Source organism: Rhododendron vialii, chromosome 1a (assembly GCF_030253575.1).
Source record: "Rhododendron vialii isolate Sample 1 chromosome 1a, ASM3025357v1".
NCBI classification, from domain to species: domain Eukaryota; kingdom Viridiplantae; phylum Streptophyta; class Magnoliopsida; order Ericales; family Ericaceae; genus Rhododendron; species Rhododendron vialii.
This window is the reverse complement of record NC_080557.1, coordinates 36595901-36617075: the sequence shown is the minus strand read 5'-3', so window position 1 is coordinate 36617075 and position 21175 is coordinate 36595901. Positions and strand designations below refer to the sequence as shown.

Sequence of the window (21175 nt, the reverse complement as noted above, 5' to 3'; positions counted from 1 at the left end):
AATGTTATTTATGATTTTCAACAACCATTTACCGAAATGTAGTGGGCTACGGGAGAAACTAAAGGGCTGCGAATAGCGGCGCCCTAGTTTTATTTTAGGTAATTGATAATGCCACGACACAAAATTCTAGTGCCACGACTTTTACAGTGGTTTGACGTATTTATCCTTGAAATTGAATGAGAAGCTGACACATACACATCCCTTCTCTCTTCAGTGACCCCTCTCTCTCTCTCTCTCTCGTACATATCTCTTCTCTCTTCTTGTAACTGTTTGAATTCAGTACCACAACCCCCTTTCTTGATTGACCAAGAAGACCCAGCAAAGCCAATTGATACTGTCGGCGTCAGCGGTGAACCACCCTCCAATCTCTATGCTTATCACAAACCCTCCACAAGTCGTTCGCGCGCTTCTACTCCGCCGGAATCTGCAGTGTTGATAACCCCGCCTCGATCTGCCGTAGTTCAAAATTGAAGAGGCTCTGAATTTTGGTGTCTCTTTCATCCTTTGTTTCCTGCAATGTAGAGAACATGTGGTCGATTGAAACAGGGTCTGGTCTCATCATCGCCGAAGCAGCTCCGATGTTGAACTGTTAATTGAATAGATCTAAAATGTATTTATCGGTTGGAAATCCTAATCATGGGTAGTAATCCACGCTTAAAGTCGAATAGATATTAGGAATTAATTTTCCGAATACTCAATGTAATGGTTTGTGTCAATTCTCGAATGCCACTTCAGTTGTGAAGAAATGTGTTTTACTCCCAAAAGTTTGGGTTGGAGCTTGGAGGTTGAGCCTAGGCCATGGCTGAGAAAATTAATGAAGAAAAAGCAAGGTTTAATTTCCTCGTGAGGGGAAATTTCTGGTTTGAGGATAAAAAGGGCAAATAACAATATTGTGTCGTGGCACTAAAGAAACCTATCGTGACATTAGGGCCTTCCAATTTTAACCCCATATGGTTTAAGTAGCCTCTTTACTAATCCCTGCCAATGGTTATTAATCCTTCAACATTCTTCGTTCCCATCTTAAGTGCTTGTATGCATTCAAGACCAACCAAAATAAAAAATCAAACACTATTGAACCGATTCTTGTCAGACACGGTATATAGGTGATAAAATACTTGTTTGAGTTCGGTTTGGGTTGCAACACTGCGTGCCCAATTGCTTGGTACTTGATAAGTGTCTAAATGTACACATTTGGACCGCCTAACATACCTTTGTTATATTATTATTATTATTTAACGTCTTTTGTTATATATTTGTGATTGTAGGTCAGAATAGTGTGTGTATCAAATTTGGCCTTAAATTAGAAGTTTTGCAAGAAATGGTGGTGGATTCGTCCACACCTGATTATTTTCTACCTTCCCTGCCGACTCACTCATTGTTTTTTTTTTTTTTTATCATTCCCTAATTGTCCTTCGCTCCTTCAATTCTCCACCTAGATATCTATAATGGCCACCCATGCATGTTCTCTTGCCTCTAATTTATTTCCCCACTTGTTTGTATTTCTCTTTCTTTCATTTATTTCCCCTCTTTCTATCGTCTAGTTCTACATTATGTTTTTGTTTCGGCTCTGAAGTAGCTCAAGGACTGAGCGGATGTGCCAGGACTTGTCACGTCCAACGTAAAGGACTGAGTGCCATTTTCTGACTTTTTAACCGTGAGGGCGAAAGTGCTGCAAACCTAAGGACTTGATTGCAGTGTTGGTTGGTGATTTTGCCTCTATGAGTGAGGACTTAATAATTTTTTAACCGTATAGGAAAAGAAGTAACAACGTAGAATAACTTTATTATATCGTAATAATAAAGTTAGGGATACAAGAGAGATAGGAATAACTTTGTTATGTCGTAATAACAAAATTGGGGTATAAGAGAGATAGAAATAAGGGAGAAATGATATAGTTGCTTCGCTGGGAAGGCTTTGGTTTTAAGCGTTGAACTTGATTGGTGTGTGAACCTTTTTTTCTTCTTGAGTTCTTCTATTTATAGGTTGAGATGCTCCACGGCTTTGCACGTTGTAAACCTCCTGACTTCACTGCAACATGACACGTGTCCCATGAACTTCCACATTTCCCTCGAAAGTGGCGGTTATAGGAAGTAATCTGAATAATCCCCCACGTTTCTTTTTAGTCCCGGGCAGTTATCAGAGATAGTGGGCTTTCTTCATTTCCTATTTCTGTGGGTTTGAAAGAATAATGGGCTATTTGACAGTCAAATGGCCATGTGGCAATTACTCCCACTAACTCACTCCCTCATTTCATGGGTAGTTCCAGAAAGGTAACAAGGGTAATGGGCCACGTGGCTCTCCTTCTTTTATGGGCATGAGGGAATTAAGAGCCATTTAGCTTCAAAATGGACAGTAAACATACCAATTTCATGGGCCTACTTCCAAATAATCATTTCCAATTATAAACCTTTGAGCTTTGGCAGACAATTAAGCCCAGTATACTCTTAACCCATGATCGGATCAAATTAAAATTAATTGGGCCCAATTAGTTTTGTCTTGGCCCATTAATTTTAATCCAATGCATCTCTACTTTTTGGCTCAATTTAATCAAAAGACAATTAAATGGCCTTCAACGCTTGCCCAGGACTGGGTGCAAAAAACAGGTGTAAACAATGCCCCCCATGCATTGATCTTGTTCAAGATCTAGGCTTGTAAATTAGGACAGAGTACAGTTTTTGGCAAAACCAAACGAGTCCTTATCATCGGGTTTGAAAACACATAAAGATCATTAGGCCTAACTTAGCCTAAAAACTCCTTTTGAACATTCAAATTTTAAAAAGATGATCAGGCTTTAATTAAGCCTAACCACTTTTCAAATTTCAGAATATATCTTTTAATTGAGTTTGGACTCCTCCGTTTTGAATTGAATCAAATCCCAACAGTTTCCAAGATAAAAAGCCCCAACGAAGAGTCCTGTTACCAGCAATAATTATCACCTCCCTAGGCCTAAGAGACAGGTGTCAACACCCTAGGCCTTGCATTGGCTTGCATGCAGTCTTTTCAGCCATCAGGACCTCTTTGGGTCAATCAAGAGTCCAACTCTTGGATTAACTCTTTGATTTTTATCAAGGAGAGAGAGAGAAACAACGGCACCTCTTGAATCTTGTACCGTCCCTCATAAAAACCCCATTCTTGAACTTTCCTTCTCTCTCTACATCCTCTTTGCTTCTTTCTTTCTTGCACAAAGTAAACCCAGCAAAGCCCTAACTCACCATTGTACCCGTTTGATCCTCTGGTCTGCAACAAGGATGGCCACCCACAAAGCCAATGCTCCTCCCTCAAACCCTAACAGCCGCGCAGTATAGATTCGAAAGATTTTGGTTAAGGAGAAAATAGCGATTACCAACGACATCTTGGTGGTTGCCAATTCTGACCGGGTTGGGCTTGGCCCTGCCTTCCAATTGGGGTTCTCATCTCAACTCGCCCCCATGTATCCATTGGCAGAAGAAATCCTTCCCTTCGAATCTCCAAGCCTCGACTGGAGTCGCTTCACCACGGACATACCCAACAGACTTTGGCATAGGCTTGACGCTAAATATGTTGAATGGCTTGATCGAGTGATGGAGGCCAAAGGAGATTTGTGGAGGCAGATTAGAATTAGGGATGCTATTCTTCTTAGCAGATCGCCAATCGACATGGATAAACATCTCTTCCTCGCCGCCTCTCAGTTCTGGTCTATTACTACGAATTTGTTCCATTTCAAGGTAGGTCTCATGAGTCCTACTCTCCAAGATCTTGCTTTTCTGACGGGCCTCCGTCCCCATGGGATAGAGGCCAATTATTTTATGTCACAAAAAACTCCCTATTTTGAATACAAAGAGCCTCTGTCCTTCAATCCTTTCATAAACCATTATGCCAAAAAAGGTCCTGTCGAGGAGGATGAGCATGTGGCCTTTCTCCTATATTGGTTGAACAAATTCATTTTCTGCGTCTTTGTGAATAGGGTTACCAAGGATTTTATTGACTTGGCCTGTGCCCTAGCTTCTGGGCAGAAGCTGGCACTAGGCCCCCTGGTCCTGGCACACCTTTACCGAGGTATGAAAGAGTTGGTAAACAAGAAGTTTATATTTGCCCCTGGTCCACTATGGATCATTACCCTATGGCTCTAGTCCTACTTCCCTAAGTTTGCTCCCCCTATGAACAAAAATCCAAAACACACCTACTATGGTCTTCATTACGTTGATGCTCGTGGTCCAAGATATGCATTTGGGATTTACTTCAAGTTTTTCTATCATGAACTCATGGGAATGGGAAAGAACTAGATGCCATTTTGCTAGAGATACAGTACCTTGGTGGTTGAAGCATGGGGCATCAGATCCGGGTGAAGACTTTGATGATCACTTCACGATTTGGACAAGTTTCTTGATTTCTCGTGACCTCATGTATGGCATGGCTTTTAGTCCCACAAACTACAAGTGTGGTGTTAAATATTACAACGCGGCTCAATTTGCCAGGCAGTTTTGCCTGAGCCAGCTTACACCTCTGCCCCCATACCAGTCCTTAAATGAGGACTTTATTGACAGACCAGTGATTCAACCAAAGGAACTAGAAAGAGTGAGGAATACCCTACCCGAGTTCAGAAAGAGCTTTAACCTTCACTCCTACGTTGAGCGTACTGATAAGGGTGCCAAGTTTGATAGCTGGTGGGGAGGCTATACAAGAATGCATTTCTTCAATCCATACCTAGAGGTCTTGACCATGCTTCTGCCCAATCCTACTGGAGCGCCCGAACATGGCATTCATATGCCTTTACAACAGATCAGTCCTTCACCAACCTTGAGTACAAAAAGAAAAGGTGACTCGAAGGCTCTTTATTGCTTTATTCTCCTTTTAAAACTCTGAAGCTTAGACTAAAATTTTCTCCGTAATGGCAGGTTTGGAGGATGTGCCTAAAGACGATCTTGCAGCCCCCTCGGCTCCTCAAAGATCAAAGAGGTTGAAGTTAACTACCAAAAGGCAATGGCCAAAGGTATAAACTCTTTAGTCTTTCGCTTAATCCTTCAGAATAATGCAATAAAGCTTTTATTCCTCTTTCAGGTGTAAGAGACAGCGATTGCTGGAAGAACTAGGAGCAGTGCCAAGACTAGTTCTCCTGAAATTGATCCTTCGGAGAAGGTCTGCACTTTCTCATCTCTATTCCTTATGCTTTATTTGAATGCTCTATTAACTCCCTTTCTTACAGGCCACCTCCAAGATCAAAGAAGGACGAGCTGAATCTGGTCCCACCAAAAAGAAAAGACTGAGAAAGAAAACTTCTGCCCAGTGACTCTGAAAACACCGTGTCTGCCACAGAACATAATCCTATTGTAAGGATGTACTGTGACAGGAATTTCCAAGCATTTATGGCTCCCTATTATCATCAACTTCCCCTTGTTTTCAATCCTCAAAAGCTCGACGACTACTTTGAAGAAGAGGCAGAAGCAGCAGATGAAGGACTAAACATGCCTAAACAGGAACCTGAGCATGAAGCATCCTCGAGGACTCCAGAGAAGCCTAGGTCTCCAATCATATAGTCCACTCCGCCAACTGATCCTATCGTCGAGCCTGAGTTTGTCAATGTGCAGGAAGAGGAGGAAGGCGAGGACCTGGATTCTTTGTTCAAATCTGCCCAGGACTTGTTAAAGGCAGCCACCTCCGGTACCTCAGGTAGTGGTCTTGGCTCAACTTCTCAGTCTGAGTTTACTCCAAAAGAAGTTAACGAGGCCAAGCCTTCAGGATGGCCCTCCTTCAGAGCTTTAAGGCAGTCGTGCATCCCGCCAGAGCCTCAAACATCAAGAAAGCCATGGACGTACTGGAGAAGGCAAAGGCCTTGGAAACAGAAGAGACCTCCCTCCAGTATTTTCAAAAGGAATTTCCCAACATGATTAAGTCTCATGATTCTTCTACCCATGAGCTCAACAAGATAAATGCTAAGCTGGCTGAATTAGACGTAGTTAATATGGAACTAATTAGGTTCAGTACTGAATGGAACCAGCTGAAAGAGGACGTTAAGACCAATGAGGCTAACATCACTGCAACTTCTGATGAAATCCAGGACCTCAAGACTAAATTGGCAGAAGCTGAAGGTCGTCTAGAAAGACTTCGAATGGAATCCAAGAAGCTAGCCAAGTATCATGATGAGCTGAAGGCTGGATCAAAAAGTTAGAAGATGAAGTTGAATCTCCTGGTTGAAGAAGTTCCCAATCTTCGAAGGCAGTGGGAAACACTTGAAGCCCAGCTTGCTAGCCTCGACACCTCCTGGGAGAATCTCAAAAATAGCCTTCAAGGCCTTCTGTAGGTCTTGACCTTTAAAATTCACTCCCTCTTTTGATTTAGGCCTATAATGACTCTGAAGTTGTTCCCTTTGTGCCTGGCCTGGAACTTTCCTTTAAATGGCCAAAGGTGCAGGTTTGGTTTAATGATGCGTGGCCTGAACTCGAGGCCTTTATAAATTTTGCATGACATGTACTATGGCCTCCATTCAAGCCTTGTTGGCAGATATTTCTATGGCTTATTAAAATTATTTTCCCCAAGATCTTTCATTTCCCACATAGTAAGATAATGATGCTTTAGGTACTTTCCATTTGTTAAATGCTTAAACAAACCACCACTTAATTCCATAAGAAGATACACGTTACCTCTAAGGACTTGAACAATCTGGTAAGGACCTTCCCAAGTCGGGGACCACTTGCCATATCTTGAATTCTTTTCCCCTAAAGGAAATATAGTTTTCCAAACCAAATCACCTTCAGAAAAGCTCTTCTTTTTCACATGCTTGTCATAGGATCTAGTAACTCTTCTTTTCTGAACCAGCATGTGGTCAAGGGCTGCGAGCCTAACTTCATCTAAGTCTTCAAGTTCTACCAGCATGGCCTGGGTATAATTTGTAGGAGTGAGGCCATGTTGATATACTATCCTTGCTGATTTCACTGCCACTTCCATTGGTAGGACTGGATCAAGTCCATATACCAACATATAAGGGGTTATATTGGTAGCTTCTTTCTTTGAAGTTCTGTAGGCCTATAAAGCCTCAGAAAGTAACTCGTGCCAAGCCTTTGGGTTGTGTTCCACCATCTTCTCTATAATATTGACCAAAGTCCTATTGGTGGACTCGGCCTGGCCATTCTCTTGTGCATAGTAAGGAGTAGAGTTGGACATAATGATATTTTGCTGGGCAGCAAAATTGACCACTTGTTCTCCCATGAATATTGTACCCTTATCTGCAACCAAGTGTTCAGGCAGTCCAAACCTATGGATGTTTCTTTCCTTGATCACCTTGATTACTTCTCGTTGATCCACAAACTTTAATGGCACCGTTTCTGCCTATTTAGTAAAATAGTCCGTGGCTACCAAGATGTAAGTATGATTTCTAAAAGAAAGCAGATAAATTTTTCCAATTACGTCAAGGGTCCAGCCTCTAAATGGCCAAGGTTTGACCACAGCATGATAATCAGCTGCAGGAACACGCTGAATTGGGCCATGGGCTTGGCAAGGCTGACATACTTTAGAAAAATGAACGCAATCCTCTAAAATGGTTGGCCAATAGTATCCATACCTTCTGATTAACCATCTCATCTTTATCCCTGATTGATGGGCTCCACAGACTCCTTCATGGACTTCACTCATGACCCTCATGGCCTCAGGGTGCCCTAAACACCTTAAAAGTAAGTCGTCCTCAAAGCTTTTCTTGTATAATTCATCACCCACGAGGATATAGCTCATAGCTCTTCTTCTTACCTTCCTTGAGGCTCTATGATGGGGCCTCTTGAGGAAAGAAATAATAGGTGTACGCCAATCGTTCTCGGGCTCATCGTCTGACTCTTCTCCCGTGAAATCAGAAGTAAATACTTCCAGTCCTAGACCTCTTCTCCTTACAGAAGGTAACAATCTCTTTTGGACTGTGATAATCTTGTGAATGGTTTCTGGAGCTAACCTCAGGCCTGTAGAGGCCTGAGCCAAGCTGTTGGCTTCAGTGTTCATACTCCTTGAGACGTGTTTGACCGTGACATTATCAAAATCTTGAATTAATTGCATGGCTGCCATATAATAAGGGGCTAAGTCCTCACTATAGCATTTGAATGTTCCTGCCAAGTGATTGATAACAAGGTTTGAATCCCCAACAACTTGCACTTCTCTGGCCTCTAGATCCCTAAGAATTTCAAGGCCTATAACAACTGCTTCATATTCGCCTTGATTGTTTGTACATGGAAAATCAAATTGAAAAGACAATTCAATCCTCAGGCCTTGGGGAGAGATGATAATTACTCCACAGCCTGAGACCTCTTGAGTCCTTGATCCATCAAAAAGCAGTGTCCAAGGAGTGAGTGATATTTCAAAAGTGCTCAGCCCTTGTTCCGGATTCATCGTCGATATCTACGCATGGATGATCAGCAAGAAAATCTGCTAAGGCTTGGCCCTTCACAACTTTTTGTGGAATGTATTGAAAACTGAATTCCATTAGCTAAAGACCATTTTCCAATTCGGCCTCTCATGATTGGCCGAGAAAGCAAGTATTTAACTAGGTCTGTTTTACTCATAACGTAAACCAAAACAGGGAGCATATAGTGCCTCAACTTTATTACTGAAAAATACAAGGCAAGACAGATCTTTTCAATAGGAGTGTATCTCCTTTCACAAGGAGTCAACAACCTACTGAAATAATAAACTGCCTGTTCCTTTCCTTGAGCGTTGTCTTGAGCTAAAAGGCCTCCAATAGAGTCTTCAGCTGCTGAGATGTAGAGTTTCAATGGCTTGTTTTTTATGAGAGGCATAAGGACTGGAGCCGTTGTTAAGTAGCGTTTGATCTCATCAAAGTCCTTCTGATGGCTTGCCTCCCAAACAAAAGTGTTATGGTCCTTTAGTTTCAAGAGTTGAGAAAAGACCTGGACCCTTCCAGCTAGGTTTGAGATGAACCTTCTTAAGAAGTTGAATGAACCTAAGAGCTTCTGTATCTCCTTTTTGGTGGTAGGAGACTTTGTTTCCATAATTGCTTTGGCCTTGTTCTTGTCGACCTCAATTCCACTGTTATGAACCAGAAATCCAAGGAATTTGCCTGCAGACACTCCGAAGGCACACTTTAAGGGGTTTACTTTCAGATCAAATTGTTGCATCCTCAAGAATGACTTCCTCAAGTGTTCCAAATGTTCATCATAGGACTGAGATTTGACCATGATATCATCGATGTAGATCTCCATAAAAAGACCAATGCAATCATGAAATATGGTATTCATTGCTTGTTGAAATGAAGCACCTGCATTTTTCAGGCCGAAGGGCATTACGACCCACTTAAAGGTTCCTAGGGCTCCAGGACACCTAAAAGCAGTCTTAGCCGTATCGGCCTCGTCGATGAAGATCTGATTGTAACCAGAATGTCCATCCATGAAGGACAAAACCTTGCGACCAGAGGCTCCATCCACTAACTGATCTACAACCGGCATTGGATATTCGTCCTTTGGCAACGCCAAATTCAAGTTTCTGAAGTCTACACATACTCTAACCTTGCCGTTCTTCTTAAGGACTGACACAGTATTAGAGAGCCAAGTAACATACCTGGCTGTGCGTATGAACCCAGCGTTGAAGAGTTGTTCGATCTCATCTTTGACCTGAAGATAAACCTTATTGGACATCTTCCTTGGCGATTGCTTGAAAGGTCTGAATTCTGGTTGGATGGGGAGCTTGTGTTCTACTAGGTCTCTGGACAGACCTGAAAGCTCCTCATAAGTCCAAGCAAAACAGGACTTGAACTCCCTTAAGAGCTGGATGAACTTTTTCTTGACATCCTATGGCAGAAGTTGGCTAATATATATAGGTCTGGGATTCTCTGAGTCTCCCAGATTAACTTCTTCCAAGGGATCTTGCACATCGGCCTTTAGATCATCCAACTTGGCTTGGGCTGCTTCAAGGTCCTTTAACTAGATTTTGTCCAGATTTTTAATCAGATTTTCATCCTCATTGATTACTTCGGCCGCACAGGACGAATGATCTTCCTCTGATTCTTGATCACTCATCAACCTCCTTTCAAGCAAGTAAGCTTCAAATTTTGACAGTGTGGCATGAAGGGCCATACTCTTTTCTTTTTGTGAAGGGTTTATTGACGTTGAGAAGGGCGTTTGAATGAAGTTGTAATCGGCCTACTTGATTCCGTGATCATTGGACCGATTAACTCTTGAAAGAGTGCCTTTACTTCTTCCGCTGACTTGTTGCCGTGTATAGGAGCTATCTTGTGGCGGCCATACTTGTCAAAGCCTGCCACTTTCATTGGACCCACCCCCTCATAGTACAAATGGGCCTCAACATGATTCGTAGAGGCCTGGAAAGGTTTGCGGTCAGCCCATATCACCTCTACATCGTCTTGATTCCAGAAAATAAGACATTGGTGAAGGGTTAAGAGAACTGCTAGGCAAGAGTGAATCTAATATCTCCCCAACAGAACGTTGAAAGAAGAGAGTAAATTAACAACAAAGAAAGGTGTTGTTAAGGTCTTGGACCTTACTATTAGGTTCATGATCAGAATACCTTGACAAGCTGTCTCCTTTCCAGTGAAATCAGTCGAGGTTGAAGTGCAGGAGACTGGGTCTTGATCAGTCTTCCTAAGCTTCTGCATCATAAACCTAGGAATGAGATTGGCTGCTGACCCATTGTCCACAAGAAGACGATTGATTAGCATTCCATCAAGACAACCTGTGATGTACAAGGGCTTGATGTGTTTGTTCATCTTGAGACTTGGTCTCTCAAAGATCACACTAGCTACCCGATCCTCAGTCTTCCCTTCAATCTCATCCTTTAGCACAATCACTGAAGACCCGTTCAGTCCTACAGAGAAGGACTCATTTAGAATTTCAGCAGTTTGCCCCATCTCCACAACATCTCCTTCCATGGCTATTGGAGTGTTGTCTTTGGCTTCCAGATCTGCTGGTAGGATCACAACCATGTTGCATTGCATATTAGAACCCTGTCCAGGCTTGAACTCCTTGGCCTGTGGATTCAGATTCAACTTGCCCCCCGAGTCTGGCTTTCTCGGTTCAAGGGCTGTCTTCTGGAGCAACGTGACTTATCTTGGTGGGGCCTGAATCCTAGCCTCCTTAAGAGTTCTGTCCAAGAGAGGTTGTTTCTTAGATACAGCTGCTTGCTGGTTTGGTAATGGCCTCCTTGTACGTCTTCTTGAACGGGACTTGCTTCTGGGGTAGAGTCCTTGGAGGAGACTCAACGATAGCCTCTTCCATAATCCTTTCCAAAGGCTTGTATACTCTTTTAGCCTTAGGTTTTTCGACCATAGGCTCTTCCACTGGGATCTCCATCTTCGTTTTCCCCTTGGGATCATCCTCAATCATTGGGTCGTCCAATAGATCTGCTTCTTCCTCAGCCCTTCTTGCTGCCTGCCTGAATCATTGGCGGAGCCTCTTTTGAGATCTGGACAAAGGTGGAGGTTCAGAAGGAAACTTGGGATGTTCAACCTGTGCCATTCATCTGGAGAAGTAACGGGAGGTCTCACAACCCTTGGTTTGTCCTTTGAAGGAGCATATATCCTTAAGTTCTCCAAGTCATCTTGTATTTCGACCAATCCTGGCTGAATTCGGTTGAACACAGATTCACGTACAACCCTTCTTCCCTTAGACCTGTGTGCTTCCTCAGACCTTGGTTCCATCCTTCCCACGATAATACTCTTTAGGGCTGGTTTGCTAGGCCTGCTATGACTAACATGATGACCGCATGCCGTGCATATCATGGAATAGGTTGGCCTTTCTGGTTTCTTCACCCCTGTAGGTCTGGACCACCATGAATTCTGTTTTTCAAACCTTCTGACCCTTTCAGTTCTGAAATCCCCCTCATCATAATAAAGATCCAAGTACCTGCATGGGTTGGACTTGTAAGCTGTCCTGGAAGGAGCTTCCAAACTGATCTTCTGCCTAGGAACAGTCCTAGACACGCCTCTCATGTCTGCGGAGACCATATTTGTACTTAGCCCTGAGGGAAAAGGATTGCCATCAACCCCCATGAGCTGCTTGTCCTTCTTGGGAAATTTGAATTCTCCCCGGTCAATTTTGTCCTAGATATCATTTCTAAATACTATGCAGTTATTAGTTGTGTGACTCCAAGAATTGTGATACTTACAATACTCTTTGCCCTTCAGTTCTTCCGGAGTTGGAATCTTGTGACCAAAGGGTAGTTTGAGCAGCTTGTCGGCTAGGAGTTGGTCAAAGATAGCTTCAGCCCTACCAACGTCAAAAGTATAGGCCCTGGTTTGCCTATTAAAGGTGTTTTGGATTGGCTGCTTTATGGGCTCCATCTTGACAAAGGCCTTGCAAATGTATGGCTTTTTGTTAATGATTTTAGCCATGGCCACGTCTGGGTCGGCCTCTGCTTCCACTGCAGCAACCTCGCAATTAGGGTCACGGTAATACGTTCCTTTGGATGCAGTCTTCCTATCTTGCTCTTCTGCCAAGAACCTTTTATAATGAGAGGCCTTAAAAGATAATTCAAACAAGTCTCTGAATTCTGTCCCATAGAACTTCTTCTTCATTTCAAAGCTCAAGCCGTTCAATGCTATACGCACGTATTCGGCCTCTGGAAGGACTATCTTGCACTTGAATCGAGCAGTCTTGAAACGTAAGAGGTAAGACTCCACGAATTCTAGATGGGTTTGACGATAGCATGATAGGTCTGCCAACGTCACTTCTGGTTCTACCCTGTAGAACTGTTGGTGGAACATCTCTTCCAACTGTGCCCAGGCACGGAGTTAGGCAACAAGTTGATGTACCAAGTAAAGACTATCCCCATAAGAGAATTGGGAAAGAGCCTCAACTTTAGAGCATCAATGGTTCCAACCTCTCCACATTGAACTTGAAACCTGGCAATGTGTTCCACTGTTGACTGCGCGCTTTTACCATTGAAGGTCTGGAATTCTGGACCCTATAGCTCTTTGGGAAAGGTGTATTATCCACCTCCTCGGTTTGAGGTTTCCTATACATAGGCCTCCCCAAAGGTCTAAAACCAGGCCCTAACTACTCCTGGAGCAAGTTCAGGATTTGATCCCTTCCCATAGCTAGGTCTAGCACAAGAGGCGGCTATGGGAGTGCCTCTTGTGCTTGTTGGTTCTAGGTGTGGGCAGCATGCCCTTTGGAAATTTTTGAATTTCCAAACGCGCAAGGGCCCGAAATTGAGGGAGCGCTTTTTAGCTGGACAACAAGCGCTCGTAAAATACAGAGTCGCCACTCGGATTTTGAAGGTCTGACACCCAAGGAACCGTATTTTGAAGCAATTGCTGTGCTAATTTGATTTGAAAAAGTTTAAGGAACCAGTCCGTCATAACCATATCTGGGTTCGGGAGCCAGGTTACGAGAGGGGAAGGGTTTTAAGGCACCCGTCTCGCCCAATCCGGAGATTGGTCTCTACTTAAGTATTTTGTGAAAAAGTTTGTGATTCTTCTTTTATTAATCAATTTTTAGCCAATTAGGACGGGGGAACAGTTTAAAAGGGAATTAAAGCTATAACATATTTGCAAGATGTGATTAAAGACAAAATAAATGGATGGCATGCTTGAATGATAAACGAGATAATACCCAACACCGTTATCGAGCATTAAACAGCGCGTTGGCATGAATTAGGTACAAGCAACAGCCAACTTGCATGCATGGCTTTGCCAGCATGCAAGTAAACTGTCGCGCGACTAACTCACACCATCGCGCGATGGTTGTGTCCCTCCAATCAGGTTGAATTTCATCTTCTTCTGGGCTCTGGAAGGCGATGGTTGTATCCCTCCAATTAGGTTGAATTTCATCTCCTTCTGGACTCTGGAAGGACTAGTGCACACCCAAGATTCAAACCAAGCAGATTATATATACTGAAAGGAAATAATTATTACAAACAGAATGGATAGGAGATAAGTATAAACCCCTAAATAGTGGGGGCATTAAACAATGGTCATGGACCAAGCTGCGCATGCAAGGGCAACTTCTGGAAATAGAACGACTATCGCGCGATGGAGTCACTTCATCGCGCGAGTGTCACGACTGGACTTCTAGGAATTGCTTTGCATGCCTGAGCTCTGAGCCATGTTCAGGAGCAACCCAGGGGCATTCCAAAGTTAAATTACTGATAGCTAGGGGTTAAACTACCAATTTTAGCATGCAAGACAGTGAGTCTGGTTTTAAACATGCTTCACAGTGATTTAAAATACTATGAAACAGAAAATAACTAACATCCCATCCCCACGAGGACCGTCACGTGCTGACTCAAAGCGTTGCGCGATACAGTGAGTCCATCGCGCGTGGTTTTACTTGTTACACGGCTTTTGTAACCCTGCTGACTTTAGAACCAGGACTGATATTGATTATCAGCCTTGGCTCTGCCAGCCCCCCTCAGGGATCAAAACAGTAAACAGTAAAAGAATTATACCTTTGCTTGTGTGTTACGGAAATGGATCGAACTAGGTGGTGTGGCTTGGACAATGAGTGTAGGGGAATGACTTGAGTAAGGAAGTGGGAGGAGTGTTTGAGAGTAGCATTGTCTTTCTTTCTTGATTTTTTTTGTAACCCTTTGCAAGAAGAACAATGGGGGGGGGTTTATAGAAGATGAGAGGGTGCTTGGTGGGTGATGGACTTGGCCTAGTGACTAGCCAACAAGGCTAGCCAGCCCTCCTTGGTGGAGGAAGTGGCCAACAAGGTGAGGGGAATGGTTGTGAGGGTGGTGCAACCCATGCACCTGCAAATGCTGTTCAGCCCACAAAAACAGGGTTCCCAGGTCAGTAGCCCCCTGATCATCACAAAATCCAGCTGGAAAAAGGTGAAAACGGTGGGAGTTGACCATCGCACGAGGGACTGGGTTATCGCGCGATGGTTTTACCCACCCACGCGACGGTCAACAGTTTGACTTTGACCAACACCTGGCAAGTACATCATCGCACGAGGGACTCGATGGGTTGTGTGATGGTCAACCCCTGTGGTCGGGGTTTTGACTTAGGGTTTTAGGGTTTAAGATGGATTTTGCCTATTCTAAGCTCAAGCCACTTCACACTCAATACTGTTTTGACCTGATTCATCATCGGGGAAACAAGAAACCGAAAAAAGAAAGTAAATCAATTGGGAAATCAGATTGGGGTGTCTACACTGGGCTGGACTTGCCCCCCAAGTATTAGAGCTTTGAGGAGTATGGGCAACTCCTTTGTCCTTTCCAGAGCCCTGGCCTCCTTGTAAAGGCCTTTTGTTCGTTTTGTCAGGTTTGTTCAAGTCTTCAATCAAAACAAACCTTTGATCGTTATTTGTTGGAGGCAACTGGGCTCCTCCAATCATGACTCCTTTCTCCTTTTGCCCCCCGAGTGCAGGGCTACTGGATGAGGTAGCATGGTAAAATGTTTGAGGAGGGGGAGGTACCCCCAATAAGCCAGCTTGGTCTTGACTGTTGCCATAAACACCAAACTGTGAAAAGCCCTGCTGCTGAGGAGCAAGCGGTAGCCTCTCTGTAAGCGTAGCGACCATTTTATGGACTGCTATGGTCAGAGGTTCCAAGGACTGAGAGAACGATTGCGAAATTGAGTGTGCACGTCGCGGGAGATCTCACGTCCTGCCAAAAACATATAATTTTTGACGTTGTCGGTAGCGTCGCTAAGATCTTGAGCGCTGATCTGAGGACCAGCCTCCTCGAGTAACAGCACGTCGACAGCCACTCCCTCAGGACTTTGTGGTGGATCCAGGATGGGTGGATCCGATTGTTGCTGCTGCTGTTGCTTCCTTGCCATAATAAAACCCTTAGACGATTAGGGTCCCACCGGGCATGCCAAAAAACTGTTTCGGCTCCAAAGTAGCTTAAGGACTAAGCGGGCGTGCCAGGACTTGTCTCGTCCAACGTAAGGGACTGAGTGCCCCTTTTCTGACTTCTTAACCGTGAGGGCGAAAGTGCTGCAAACCTAAGGGCTGGATTGCAGTGTTGGTTCCTGGTTTTGCCTCTACGAGTGAGGACTTAATAATTTTCTAACCGTGTAGGAAAAGAAGTAACAACGTAGAATAACTTTATTATATCGTAATAATAAAGTTGGAATACAAGAGAAATAGGAATAATTTTGTTATGTCGTAATAACAAAATTGGGGTATAAGAGAGATAGAAATGAGGGAGAAATGAGATAGTTGCTTCGCTGAGAAGACTTTGGTTTTAAGCGTTGAGCTTGATTGGTGTGTGAACCATTTTTTCTTCTTGAGTTCTTCTATTTATAAGCTGAGATGCTCCACGGCTTTGCACGTTGTAAACCTCCTGACTTCACTACAACATGACACGTGTCCCATGAACTTCCACATTTCCCTCCAACGTGGCGGTTATAGGAAGTAATCTGAATAATCCCCATGTTTCTTTTTAGTCTTGGGCGGTTATCAGAGATAGTGGGCTTCCTCCATTTCCTATTTCCGTGGGTTTAGAAGAATAATGGGCTATTTGACAGTCAAATGGCCATGTGGCAATTACTCCCACTAACCCACTCCCTCATTTCATGGGATAGTTCCAGAAAGGTTACAAGGGTAATGAGCCACGTGGCTCTCCTTCTTTTATGGGCATGAGGGAATTAAGAGCCATTTGGCTTCAAAATGGACAATAAACATACCAATTTCATGGGCCTACTTCCAAATAATCATTTCCAATTATAAGCCTTTGCGCTTTGGCAGACAATTAAGCCCAGTATACTCCTAACCCATGATCGGATCAAATTAAAATTAATTGGGCCCAATTAGTTTTGTCTTGGCCCATTAATTTTAATCCAATGTATCTCTACTTTTTGGCCCAATTTAATCAAAAGACAATTAAATGGCCTTCTAACGCTTGTCCAGGACTGGGTTCCAAAAACGGGTGTAAACCATTTTATATACTGGGGCCCAATTGGCTTATATAATTGGAGGGGAAGTCAGAAATGAAAGGAGAGAGGAACTCGACAGAAACACAGAGAGAAGAAGGGGTAGTTCGAGCAAAAACCAAAGACCAGTTCCACTCCATAAATGGCTAACTAAACCTTCTCTTAGGGTATAGGTAAGCCCTGGCTTTGTAACTATGGTTTCTTTTGTTTTGTAATTAGATCAATTAAATATGGTGATTGTATAATACAGAGGATTGTCTCAGGGGGTGTTCCAACTTCAAAAAAAGAAGGTTTTGGAAAAAGGAAGGTAATTTCAAGCCCAAAAATCATATGTTTATGTAAATAATTTTCCTACCAATATGGATCTTGTTTGATAGATTTCATTGAGATCTTTTATACGGTGCAAGAAAAATCAAAAAATTATTTTTCATTTTCATTATATTTGAGTTTGAAAATTGAAGAAAAAGAACTTTTTAAAAAAGAAGGTTAGTTGGAACACCACCTCAATAATCGATTTCATTGCCAAATCTCAATCATGTGTTTTTATAATTGAGGTAACTCCTAGTCCTTGTGGATCGACACCTGTACTACCGCTTTACTACCGATTAAATTCCATTTTGCACATTCTTACGAGCAGGGGCAGACCCACCATAGGGCACGTGGGGTCACGTGCCCCCATGCCCTTTAAATTTTTTTTTTTTGCGGTTTTGTATATATATTATTTATGTTGAATGTATGTAAATATTTGTTGGTTGGTGCACCGGTAGAGTTCTCTCCTTTTAAGCAGGAGGTGGTGGGTTCAAGACTTCCCTCATGCTCTCCTGCAGGTACTTTTTGCCTTTTTCCAAAAGGAAAGTGTGTGTGTGTGTGTTTTTTTCCCAAAAGACAATAGAAAAAGGTAATGCGTGTGTATTTTTTTTCCCCAAAAGGTTGAAAATAGTAGTGTATACCTTGTTTTTATATTATTCGTGGGTTTGAGTCTACCTCCACATTGCATTTGTATACTTTTTTCCCCAAGACTGTAATAGTAGAGTTAGTAATAGAAAAATAGATGATAAACATGTGATAATGTTGTTTTAATGCATTTAGTCAAGGTGCGCAAATTTGCCCGAGTAGCTAATTATTAAAATACATATATACTTTAAAATTGTTAATTTATCATGAATTCTAAAATTATTTTGGAGTAAATGTGCTTAACTGTAACTCGTGTATTACGGTTACAAAAAAAATTGGTGCCCCCGCTAAGTCAAAATCCTAGGCCCACCACTGCTTACGGGTTAATTTTATCTTGATTTTGACATGATCAATTCTTGGCGCTGTTGCCGGAGACTTTGATAATTACTTTAATCTTAGAATTGATTTTCGTTCCCTTTTAAAAGAAAAAAAAGGAAAGAAAGAGCTCAAGAAAAAGAAAGAAGAAAAAAAGGGGGGAAAGACTTCTTCAAGCTGGAAGAAGAAAGCCAACAGAGTCACTCGACATTCTTCAAATGGCTGGGTATCTTTGGTTTCTGTGGTGCAAGAAGACCTCTCCCGTGTGTTTCACTTCATGTTATAATTTCCACGCGATGTGATATCTATGCTCCCCTCTTTGCTTTACGTGTTCTATATCTTCCCTTTTCTTGGGAGAATTTTTCATAAGTCCACTATAACACTTTCTAAACCCATCTAGTCCACTTCTAAGTTTCATAACCTACTAAGTCCACTAATAAATTTAATGACAAAAATACCCCACATAAGAAACAAGGGCCTTGTTTGGCTAACACGAAAATATATTTTTTCAATTTTTTTTCGTTTCTGTTGCAATATGACAAAAATACCCCACATAAGAAACAAGGGCCTTGTTTGGCTAACACGAAAACATATTTTTTCAATTTTTTTTCGTTTCTGTTGCAATCAAGCCGCCGCCGCCGCTATCGCCGCCACCACCGCCGCCGCCGCTGCCATCACGCCACATATAACGTTATATATGTAACAAAAAACGTATTTTTTCATTTTTTTAGATTTTTTTTATTGAACTCGCTACATTTAACATTTAACATTTAACATTTAACGTTATATATGTGACAAATTTCTCTTTTTGTTTTTTCCTATTTTTCTTGTATTGAGTTTTTAACGTTATACGAGTGATAAAAATTTCATAACATACAAAATTATATGTGTGGCAAAAATTTTCTAACATGCAACATTTCTTTTTGGTTTTTCTTATTTTTAGTCTTTAACGTTATATGCTGGTCCATACAAAACATATAGCGTTATATGCTCCGTTATCCATCACTTATTGAATTGGTCCGCGCAGCGGCCTTTTCGACTTGCTTCTGAAATATATGGATATATCCATATATTAGCTTATATATAACGTTACACAGTACAAAAGGTATACAGAATATTTCTAATCTAGAATGTTATATATAACAATATAACATTATATATTATTATATATCTCTCTAACTAAGAATGTTTTAAAAAAAATGACATTAAATAACAAAAACACACAAAAATATATTTTTTGTGTGATACGAAAAACACAACCTACAACCTATTTCAACCTTATATGTTTAGCCCTAGAAAAAACACACATATAACCTTATATATTTATTCAAAAAACTCCAACTATATCAAAAGCAAGTCGGAGAGGCCGCTGCGCGGACCAAATCAATAAGTGATTGATGAAAAACACAAATATAACCTTATATATTTATTCAAAAAACTTCAGATCTCTAACCCTAGGAAAAGCACACATATAACCTTATGTATTTATTCAAAAACCTCCAAATCTGACCACTCAAAACCCCGTAACTGTTGCTGCCCTCAAACTCCTTAAATCGCCGTTGCCATACAACCCCATTTGCCCATAAATGCCTACATCGCCATTGCCGCACCACCACTTTAGACCGCTACAAATCCTCACTGCCGAAGCACCACCGGTATGATGCCCAAGAACCACCTCCACCACTGCTCCACACCCTGTCTTAAAAAGGCCGATGCAAACCCCAAACCTTCTAACCTAAACATGCTTTTGAATTAGATGGGCTGAAAACAAAGAAAACAAAACCAAAAACCCTTCTAACATGGAGGAGCTTAGGCTTAATATTCTTTCTGGTGTTTCTCAAAAAACTTCTTTACCCTGAAAGGAAGCATCTGAAGATGGATCCCTCGTGAAATCCCAAGACGTGGATGCAACAAATCGAGACGATGGATTGGGGAGATCACGATCGCTGGTGAGGCTCCACGCCCAGGAGGAGTTCCTCAGAGCCACTTCTCTTGTTGCAGAACGAACATTTGATTTAGAAGACTCCATGCCGGCAGCGAGAGAGAGAGAGAGGGGGGACTCCAGATTTATTTATGATCTAGGGTTTCTCTCTATATGATAGCTTATATAGGAGGATATTTTTGTCTTGATTTAATTTCTTTTTAAAAAGAAGTGGACTTAAGACCTTGCTAAACTATATTAGTGGACTAGGAGGGTTACAAACATTAGAGGTGGACTAAGTGTTAAAAAATAAAAAACCCTCATAAAAGGAAAACGTTGTTCAAGTCTTGCTTGCATGTCTAGTTAGGTTACTTACGCCATGCCCCGCCCCGCGCACGGCGCCCTATGCGGGCCTGAGCCGGTGCGGCCACGTGCCCACGACGATCCCATCAATCTTTGTACAATATTGTCCACTTTGGGCGCCCAAAGACCGTAGACTTCCCAGTGAGGTCCCCTGGATTACCCCAGGATGAGCACGCTTAACTGCGAAGTTCCTATGCGCTTTGGCCCTCCCTCACAGCTTTAATAAAGCCGTGAGGGCGGGAGGGCGGGCCAAAGCGCATAGGAACTTCGCAGTTAAGCGTGCTCATCTTGGGGTAATCCAGGGATGGGTGACTTCACTGGAAAGTCTACGGTCTTTGGGCGCCCAAAGCAGACAATATTGTACAAAGATGGATGGGATCGTCGTGGGCACGCGGTCGCACCGGCTCGGGCTCGCATAGGGCGCCGTGCGGGGGGGGGGGGGGGGGGGGGGGGGGGGGGTGACAGGTGGTATCAGAGCCCCGCCTTGGGCAAAGTGGTGGGTAGGATGTGCTCTGCTATCATGGACCCCAGGGGAGGTTGTTGGGCCTGTGCAACGAGGATGTTGCATCCCTAAGGGGGGGGGGGGGGGGGGGGGGGCAGATTGTGACAGCCTACTCGCCGGTTGAGGGAGGGGCAGGTCACAATTTATAAGGAATGATCCATCCTACTTGTACAAGGCCTTTTAAAGTCGTGAGGGCGAGCCAAAGCGCATTAGAACTTCGCAGTTAAGCGTGCTCATCCTGGGGTAATCCAGGGATGGGTGACCTCACTGGGAAGTCTATGGTCTTTGGGCGTCTAAAGCGGACAATATT

The 21175-nt window shown here is 42.8% G+C and overlaps 1 protein-coding gene across 1 annotated transcript; it reads right to left on the bottom strand.

Moving 5' to 3' along the window:
* Positions 1–6483: 6483 nt before the first annotated feature.
* Positions 6484–6954, bottom strand: LOC131331217 (uncharacterized). Its single transcript, XM_058365105.1, has one exon. It carries the CDS (start codon positions 6952–6954, stop codon positions 6484–6486), a length of 471 nt encoding a protein of 156 aa, XP_058221088.1.
* Between the last annotated feature and the right edge of the window lie 14221 nt (positions 6955–21175).

Bases quoted from the DNA above. Each gene is read 5' to 3' on its own strand.
- LOC131331217 (XM_058365105.1), bottom strand. From the start codon at position 6,954: ATGTTGGTATATGGACTTGATCCAGTCCTACCAATGGAAGTGGCAGTG.